The following is a 10,147-nucleotide window of genomic DNA, read 5'->3' on the forward strand; positions in this document are numbered from 1 at the left end:
AGCTATTTATCTAAACAAACCACTTGTCAAAAGGCCGAATCAAACGAGTGTATCATGCATGTTTATGTATGCGTGCTGTACCCATGCAAGGTGCTGTTTAGGAAAGGTTTGTGCTGGGTCTCCAGCTCCAGTGCCTGGGCCTCAGCGTTTTCCCTGTAGATCAGCATTCCCTCAGGGGTCAGGCTTTCCCTCAGGATCTGCGGTTCTCTGTGATACGCCACCTGGATTCGGAAGGCTAGTCCATCCTGAACAGATACATACATTAAGTATGATGAAATTATGTCCGACAATGTGCTCATAACTCCATCGGAACAAAATGTGAAAAACAACAGCAACGTGCACAAATGACCTTATACACATCCAGGTAGGCGGGTGTTGCATGACATGTGTAATTGTGCTGCTTGTAAAGCAGTTCTCCCAAGCTGATGTGAAAGGCTGCCTTGATGTGGCGTATTGCCAGGTGCTCACTGGGCCATTTTCCACTTCCCTCCATATGAACAATGACTAGAGAAACAAATGACAAAAGGGGATGAAAGATAACAGCATGCATATTCATATACCAAAATAGAGTGCTGCAGGAATAAGTCCTAAAACATGGAAAACAAGTTCTTTCACTTCCAATTCCATAGTGTCTAAGTCAATAGGCCTGAAATAAGATCTGTGGTGAACACAAGCTCAAGATAGTTTCACATTTTATTCTAAAACAATAAATGCATCAGTAATACCCCCTTAAAGGGATAGTTCGGCCAAAAATGATATTTAACCCATGATTTACTCACCCTCAAGCCGTTCGAGATGTATATGTCAATCTTTTTTCTTTCAGTGGTTATAATGTGAAGCTATGGGGTCCACCTCCTTCAAGTCCCAAAATGTGCATGCATCCTTCACAAAAGTAATCCATCCGGCTCCAGGGGGATAGCGGTAGCGGTCGACGCGCGTTCACGGAGATGGATGCTGCACGCTTCCTACGCTACGTCCTACGTCATACGCCAGCATCCATCTCCGTGAACGCGCGTCGACCGCTACCGGAAGCCAGTTATTTTCGTTTATAAAGTTTTAAATATGTATATTTTTACGACAAAACCGCACGGATTACCCTCGGAAGGCCTTCGTTTATCCCCCTGGAGCCGGATGGATTACTTTTGTGAAGGATGCATGCACATTTTGGGACTTGAAGGAGGTGGACCCCATTGCTTCACACTATAACCACTGAAAGATCTAAGACATTTTCTAAAATAACTGAAAATGTGTTCGTCTGAAAAAAGATTGACATATGCATCTCGAACGGCTTGAGGGTGAGTAAATCATGGGTTAAATATCATTTTTGGCCGAACTATCCCTTTAAGCTTTTAAGTGTCTTGAAAAAGGTGGTAGCTAATAACTGGCTAAATAGGACTAGAGGTGTTGGCGATATTAAACGTCATCATGCCAAAAAGTAAAACTCATCTACTCACAGCATCATTGTGTTTATACTTGCAAACTGTTCTAACTCAAACTTGCCAAATTTCAAATAAAAATTAGCAGAAGCATTTTAAAGTGATAATTCATCACAAAAAATAAAACGGTCACCATTTTCTCACTCTCATGTCATTCCAGACTTTCTTTCTTATGTGAAATAAGAAAGGTGAACTGCTAAAGTCTATCCTAGCTAGCCACTCTATTTCATATAATGAAAGTGAATGAGGGCCAGTCTGGTTTGGAACAACATGAGGATTATGAAAAACTTGATACAGTCTGCAACACAGTACCTTTGATAGGGGTGATGTAATAAGGGCAAGGTTTTTCCTTCCGTGGCACTAATCCGAGCTGGTTCTTCTTTTTGTCAAAAAACGAATAGAGCAGCTTCACAGCAACTGGGGGGAAAACCTGCAGAGGACAAATGAGGAAAAACAGACCATTAAGAGATCTACTTGAGAACATAACACAACTGAATCTAGCGAGGAGGTGTGTGACCTGTGTGTATCTCAAGGCCTGGTGGGCACCCTGCACTGATGTTATAGACAGTGGAAGCCCCTCCAACTGCCAGAGCTTCCTGCTCAGATCATCATAAGATTGAACCACCTTCAGACTCTCCTCCTCTCCTGTAGTGCCCATCTGGGTGACAAAGAGAAATCAACGTGAGCTTGTGCAGATGAAGCCAATTTCCACATGTGTAGCACATTCACTTTTATGAAGTACCTCTTTGCTAACTTTGATGACATCATCCAGCTGTCCACCAACAAGTCTCACAGATGATTCAGGGATATCGGCATGGCTAAAATGAGAGAAAATTACAAATAACATGAGAATGTCATTTATGCAAAAACATGTCAAGGAAAAGCTTATAAAAACACAAAAAGATACATGCTAAATATTACGCTAACAATAAAAAGAAACTAAATGTTCCACAGCACCACCTTGACATAAATATTCAATTAGATCCTGATTTTGATCTCCAATTTATTTGCGTTTTTCAGTAATAATATCAATTTTGCTCATTTAAGTGTTATAGTAACATTTTGTTACTAAAACAGATAGTAACAATAAACTGATATTATTTATATCCTATTATAGCATTTATTAATTTAAGTTGTAGTTATTTTGTCATGCGCTTTTGCCATTTGTATTACTTGTTTAATATTTCAATAATATAATATATATTCTATAACAATAAATATTTTTATTTATTTTTATTTCCATGCAAGTCATTTTAGTACTTCAATAACTTTTTTCCATAAAATATTTATATTTTAGCTTTATTTCAATTACCTAATAGCCATAAATTTAACAACTTTAAATAGTTTTAATATTAGTAAACAATAACATATATTTTTAAAAATTCTCTCAGCTAATTCTGTAACTTTGAACACTACCCAAGCTAGGTAGTTCAATTGCTATTTGACAAATTTTATATCAGTGCAACCAAAAAACTAATATGCCTGCCTGCACACAAACGGAAATAAAGTAAATGTCTGAATTGACTAAAGATGCGTTCACACTGCCAGTGACACGCAGTGACAAAGCGGCACAATCCCATTCATTTCAATACAGAGCTGGCGATTTCTGGTGATGTAGGCGTATCCAGCAACGCAACAAAGTTGAGATATGTTTAACCTTATACAAATGAAAAGCAGCTTTCAGGTCAGTCAGTTCAAGTCAGTGGAGCGCACAACTACAACCTGTAGTGGAGAGTGTCAGAGGCCTGATGGAGAAGTTGTTACTTTAGCACTCAGCAACTTTCCTATAATTTATGATATGTCTCTGTGTTCATACGGTGGTACTCGCCGTGCTGACTCTGAGCCTGAATGGTTTTGTGAACCCAGATAGATCGGCGCTTGCGGTTTCGCTGCAGATAAAATAGCCGCCATGACAAAGAGCACTTTAGTCTTTTCCTTCTAAAATGTTCGTTTGTAGTGGCAAGAAAACTGATTCGTTGTCTACATAACATCTGCTATGTAGACAACAAGTTATGAGTAACATCTGTGAATATCATTCAAAAACGTTATTAGGCAACCAGTATTGAGAATGCCCACTAACTTCCTGACCGCCAGTCCCTATCACTGGTAGTGTGAATGCAACTTAAAACTCTAAAGGGATATTTCACCGCTGGAAAAATTAATGTATATTTAAATTGGGTCATTTATGTAGTAGAAATTATGTGAAATTATTTTAGAAGTTGGCTCATGTGGATGAAAGACAACAACTCCCAGAATGCACTTGCTTCGCTGCCCTACGAGGCCACTCCCAAGCCACGCCTACCAGTTACAGAGAGCAGTATCGGAAGAAATGATACAACTAGGCTACTAGTTGACTCGAAACTGAAAAGACGCCGTTTTATCGTGAGATCCCACCCCTCTGGCCAAAAAAGCCTCAGATGACGCAAAATGACGATTTTTGCGTCATCTGAGGTTTTTTCCAGACACACAATACGGAAATCTCTCGTCTCAGGGGGACATGAGGGAGGGAAGCACGGTCATTCGAAAATACTACCGGGTTTCTTCTGATACAAAGCTTAATGCTATTCGGTGAAGTATCCCTTTAAGTACACTTTTAGAGAGTGTATTTAAGTTGAGCACTATAAAGGCTAGAATAGAGACGTACAGCTGTAGTAGGTGAGTGATGATCTCCAGCAGAATGAATCTCCTCTGACAGGTGGAGTTCCCTGACCACAGCACTGCCTCAGTGATGGATCCGTCCTGGAAGCGCCGCAACTCTGAGCGAGAGCCCCACAGCTGCCTAAACTCATCTGCCTTGAAACACCAACAACAGAGAGGGTGTTTGGACACTGCTACAGAACCATAAGACACATACACAGACATCACTGGAAATGTGGGCTAGATTACCTTGGGGTTATCTGCTGGCGGTCCTTTCTCAAGAACAGACAGAGCTTGCTCAAGGTTCAGCATTAAACCAATGTTCAAAGGCGGCTGGTCCTTATGCTTAGGAGGTGCACTGTCCACCGGCCACTGCAAAAATCATTTACACACAGACTGTTTAGGAATGCTTTGATTGGTAAAATAGCCAATCTGATCATTAAAAGATGCATGCAAGTGTATGTTTTGACCAATGTTAATGGTAATGAATCTACCTCAGGGTCTTGAGGGAGTGAGTGTGCCAGAAGGTTGATCCTTTCTCCAAGCCCTCGCTGCAAGAGGGACAAAATGAAAGGAAGTGCACTGAGGACGTAGTTCCCGCTGTGGTCCATGAGCTCATTGAGGAGTGAAAGCTTCTTACAAGAGGCCTGCAAATTCACCAGCTCACTCAGTCTGAGAAGGAGAGCGAGAAAGAGTTTTCAGAAAAACATAAACACAAACCTGCTATTCATGTGTTATTGTATTCAAGGACACTTACTGAAAGACATTGTCATATGTTCTGATCATGGCTTTGGACGTCATGAGCAGAGCCTGGAAGCTGTCTACTGTCGGATCATCCCAGAACTTCAGCGAGAGTGATGCCTCATGCTGGATCTGACAGGCAAATTAGAAACATTTGGATTATGGCTGTCTGTCAACCGATTAAACTTCCAATTCCAATACATCAAATCAATTAAATATATGAGAAAGCAACCAAATCAGTGTTATTTTAGTATTATCATTATACTTCTAGAGTATTTATCATTTCAATTTAATTTTTGTTTTAGCCATTCATTTGTCATTTTGTTTATTTTTAGTTTTATTTCAATTAACAGAAATGTTTTATTTTTATTATTTTAGTTAACGATAATAACACTGCCCCAATATATTTTTTAAAGGCATCACATTATTTTGGCAGACAAAGTAAATCTTTGACTACAATACAAGGCTACTGGTTACAGTTTTTATGTACAGGTCAAGGGGCCTTTTAATACATTTATTTTAAATTTATAATTACACTTAAATAACATGTTAAATTTACTTGCTTTAAATGCTAATTCTAGAAGCTTTATAGTAAGAGAATATCACATTATCACTGAGCTAAATTGATACTACATCAGAGCTCACCTGTTTGTAGGTAAAAGCTGTCATGTCTGCAAGCAGATTGAGATGCCCAGACGGGTCCACAAAGACCACGGAGAACGCTGCCTGGAAGTCCTGCAGTGAGGGCTAAAGCAGGAGAAAAGAGAAAGGCATGGTGATGCAACCAAGACAAAACAGGTTAAAAAAACAGTATATGCATGAGTCACTTCTGCTCACCGCTTTTGAGTCTGGGTTTCTAGCCAATGTGATACCGCTCTCTGTCAGATCTGTGGAAGCTGAAAATGTGAAAGAATAAAGCAGATGATTAAACTGATTAATACACTCCCATAATCACCATAATAACAAGTTATAAAAAGCAGTTTTACTATGACCTTTCTTACCCAAGAAGTGCAGTGCATTCCTGAACAGCTGGTAGGCATTCATGGTTTTGCCCACTTTGTGTGTGGACAGAAGATAAGCCATTAACATTGATGCATGGAAGCCGCAAAAACAACCTGCACCCTAAAGAAGTGACAGAAACAGAATTTATTCAACAGAATTTGTGATCCGTATATTCCTTTTAATTGAGTGCACAAAAAAAGATATTGTATCTTAAACAAATCTCTTAGAACAAGTTATTGTTTAACTATAGTGGGGGGAAAAACACATACACTGGACAAAATATGTATGTACAAGTATGCTATATAAAGATGCAATTATGCAAGAGATGGAATAAGAAAGATATAGTGCATGATGAATAAATTAATGTATAAACAGTGAAGTATAATGTACATGTACTTCTATGATGAACATCAATTATGATTTATTTTTGTATAGGTCATACTACAAAATAAATGACTCAATTTCTATTCACGTCACAACTGTTATTTCAATGTGGGTAGTAATAAATAACACTGTGGTATCACCTGGTCCAGTTCTCTCTGTCTCATCCACACTTTGAGGAGGGCGACACCATCTCCAAAAGCAGGACACTGTGCGCTGATGGCTGACAGGAACTGAAGATGTGACAGTGGGAGATGATCTCCAAGAACTGTGCTGTTATAATGAGGAGTAGCGGGCCCACTGCTCTCTGCATGATAAAAATGACAGAAAAATATTATGACATGTCAGTACGTATGTGTGCTGCCTTAGTCATGAAATGGCTGATCTCAGAAAGTTCCTCAGTACCTTGCTGCTTTTTGGCAACACCTGTAAACCACTCAGTCTTGATGTTGTTCTTCTGAGGATGAAAGCGGCTAGGTTTAAGGAAGTCCGGAGGAGGAATGGCATGAATCCGCAACGTGACCTTACTGCTGTCTTTACCTTAAGGTCAAACACAAAGGTTACATGATCATTTTAGTTTGAAGCAATGATGAAAACCCTTATTAATGCATGCTCCTGAGCAAGACCAATTAATCAAAATGTTTTTCACAGGGCCGCTTCTATTAGTGTACTCCAAGCACCAAAAAAAAAAAAGCGTCTTGCTAAACAGCAATTAACTTGGAAGCCAAAATGATGCGAGCAGATATTAACAGCACGTCCATGTAAATTGCTTTGGCATGAAAGCATCTGCAAGTAAGTGTAGTGCAAACTTTGAAGAAGCTAATACACATCACAAGCTAGAGTTATTACAATTGTACCTGGGGGTTTGAGAAGTAGGACTGGGCGAAGCCGGTTGCCATGGAGACAAGAGTAGCACAGTGAACCCACAGACTCTGAGAAGCAGAGGTGCTGCGCCAGGCCAGCCAGATACAGCGCTCGCTTTCGTGGGTACCGCTGGTTAATGGCATCCATCGGGTGCAAAATAGACTTCAAAGAGAAGATAGTAACAGGTATTGTAAGAGACTGAATTAATTGCACAATACTTTAGACAAACAGACATATTCACGCACACACACATACGTACATACATACATATATGTATATGTATGTATATATATATACAGATAGCTATCTAGACAGATAGATGGATACACACACACATATATATTTATTAGGGCTGCCAAGCAATTAACTTAATTCATTTAATTAATCCCACATCAAATTTGGCTGAGAAAAGTATGAAATAGATATTACAAAAAAAATAAAAAATCACTTAAGAAATAAATATTTTATTTGATTCAACACAGAATTTATTATAAATAAATGTTTAGGCTACAACGGCCATTCAGATGCTGCATCTGACTTGGTATTAAATGCACTAAAACAGTTTGTTTGCCAACATTCTTCAAAATATCTTCTTTTATGTTCCGCAAAAGAAAGTCCTGCAGGTTTGAAGTGACATGAGGGTGAGTAAATGTAAATCAAAATAATGTTCATTTTATGAAATATGTATATATTTTTTAATTAAGTGATACTCTAAATAAGAAAGTAAAACTGCCAGTAGGTGGCGGTAAATGTCTAAATGAGTAAGTCATTGAGTCAATTCATTCATTGATCCGTTTAAACGGCTGAAACATTCAGGGATGAAGTAAATGGCTCTCTTTATAAATGGGCCATTTATTCATCGGTTCACTTGATTGATTACACGGATTCATTCAGAAACGAAACACCGCTGTGTGTTGCTTGGAGCGCACAACAGTTCTGCTATGGCTTTACAGGTAATATTTTTGTTGGCAAAATTTAGACAATAACAAAACAGACAATATTATATCGTAATATTGTATCTGAAATATAATATTGTTGTATAAAATCAATATCACATTTGCACTCTTGCTATTCGGGACAAAAACTGATTTCTGTTAAAAAAATATTGTATTCTATAGGCTACATAACGCAGTGAGTTGTTGTCCTGCTTCATGTTCATCACCAATCAATTGTATGAAATGTATGATGACTGTAAGTCAGGGCTGCGTTAAATCATTTTATTTGCATTATATTTACATAACTAATTAAAGTAACACATTAAACCGACAGTAAAATATATATTCACATACAGTAGTCAACAAGTGGATCAAAACCTTCCATCAAAGTTATACATGAATTTTGAACAATACCTGTTCTCATCTTAGGACAACTTTGATGAACTTTATGATCCACTTCAAATGTTGACTACTGTATGTGTGTATGTATGTATGTATGTATTATATATATATATATATATATATATATATATATATCTCATATACAGACAGATAGATGCTAGAACTATGGTTAGATAGATGCTAGATGGATTGATATATAGATGGATAGACAGACAGAGAGAGAAATATGTTGCATAAATAGCACCATTGTTTTGGAGGTTATAACTTACAGCTGGAATAGTGACAGCCAAGTCCACAATGACTCTGGGTTTGATACAGGTCCCCAGTGGATAACTGCCCACCATGTCGATTGATGCAGGAGGCTCCATGTGAAATTTGCCTTTTGATGCCAGCGGGACGAGGAGGAATGGGACTTCCACGCCTGGCAACCATGAAAGATCATCCAACTAGAGAGAAAGAAAAGGCTAATAAGAAAATGATGTTGACAGCTACTATAGAGATCAGTAAAAATAAGTGCTGATGCTACGCTGCTGATGATAATGTAAATGCTTCACAAATTTCTGACCTCCACAACTTCAGATTCAGCCACAGACTGCAGGGAAGCTGTAACCTCCTGCACAAAAGAGTCCACCAGCTTCTTCCTGTGCTCACTAAGGGCCACTTCTTTCAGCAGTTCCTCCATCTGAACATCAACCATATGAATCAGTGATAAATAAAGCTGAATATATTGTTATATTGCACATATTCTCATACATTGATAAATAATGTATAGGTCATGGCCATTTCATGCAGTGAGCAGCTCATTGAGCAATCAGTGAGCATATCATAGATTACAATAAAACGTATATATGCAGCTATGGTAACATAAAATGACAGTAAATTATGCATCTGACTTCTGACCTGCATTTTCAATATGCTGCAGTGGAAGAGATTTTCTGCTTCTTTCAGCTGGTTGAGCTCTTCCACTGTGGGGGCTTTGAATAGCTCCTTTTTGGACAGTTTGAGAGGCCGTAAGACCCCACTATCCGAGACTGTGTCATTTGCCTTTCGCTTGGGATCCTTAGACTGTTTTGCACTCTTGTTCTCCATTCCTTCTTCATTCTTAATGTTATCTGGTTCTTCCATCTGTTGAAGACATGTTACGGTTGTTATTACTCTTCAATAAAGTTAATACACTTTCTGTATGCATTTACTACACAAAACAAAGAAAAACTAAAAGTAAAGGTTCAAAAATGTTGTCAAACAATTAGCAAAAGTGGTGTATTTTGGTAATACAGTTTTTCTAAGTAATATAATAAAAAGAAATGCGTGACACCAAACCTCATGAACCATTTCTTCAGTTAATGACGATTCCTTCGTCTTTTTCTTAATTTGCACATAAATTACAGTAAGCTTTTAGAAGGGTAAACACAAATGATGAATTAATTTACAGTTTCTTCCGATTCAACGAGTCGCTCACATGGGTAACACATGGGACATACTAAACCAGGACCACTACGTGAGTTCACTGATTGGTTCGTGTGAACTTAATCCTTAAGTGATTGGCTGCTGAGCTGTGGTTCCGCCTCCAAACATAGTCAAGGTTGGTAGAGATTACATTTGACGCCTCTCTGAGAATATTAAATGTATTCGAATTTTTTATTTTTATTATTATAAATATTAAACAAATACAACGCATGGACATGACTGCATTGATTTTTTTTTTTAATTGTGGAGAAATAAATATAATGTTTGTCGCGGTACAATGAC

At 38.2% G+C, this 10,147-nt stretch overlaps 1 protein-coding gene across 1 annotated transcript; it reads right to left on the minus strand.

Annotated features, from left to right (window-relative positions):
- Nucleotides 1-39: 39 nt before the first annotated feature.
- nol6 (nucleolar protein 6 (RNA-associated)) lies at nt 40-9,878 on the minus strand. Its single transcript, XM_084413364.1, has 19 exons — nt 9,719-9,878; nt 9,299-9,523; nt 8,964-9,080; nt 8,668-8,844; nt 7,055-7,223; nt 6,603-6,737; nt 6,341-6,504; nt 5,816-5,936; nt 5,652-5,710; nt 5,460-5,561; nt 4,831-4,946; nt 4,568-4,745; nt 4,323-4,445; nt 4,081-4,229; nt 2,179-2,254; nt 1,954-2,094; nt 1,749-1,866; nt 350-504; nt 40-245 (listed from the first exon to the last, which is right to left on the minus strand). Exons 1-19 carry the CDS (start codon nt 9,728-9,730, stop codon nt 63-65), a joined length of 2,520 nt encoding a protein of 839 aa, XP_084269490.1. The 5' UTR covers nt 9,731-9,878; the 3' UTR covers nt 40-62.
- Nucleotides 9,879-10,147: the final 269 nt, after the last annotated feature.

This window comes from Rutilus rutilus, assembly GCF_951802725.1.
Source record: "Rutilus rutilus genome assembly, chromosome: 7".
In the NCBI taxonomy this organism is placed as follows: domain Eukaryota; kingdom Metazoa; phylum Chordata; class Actinopteri; order Cypriniformes; family Leuciscidae; genus Rutilus; species Rutilus rutilus.

What these genes read in the sequence shown, in the direction of transcription:
- nol6 (XM_084413364.1), bottom strand. An exon ending in CTGAATCTGAAGTTGTGGAG is followed by an intron (nt 8,845 to 8,963) that starts GTCAGAAATTTG and finishes CTTTCTCTCTAG; the next exon opens with TTGGATGATCTTTCATGGTT. An exon ending in TGTTGCCAAAAAGCAGCAAG is followed by an intron (nt 6,505 to 6,602) that starts GTACTGAGGAAC and finishes TTTATCATGCAG; the next exon opens with AGAGCAGTGGGCCCGCTACT.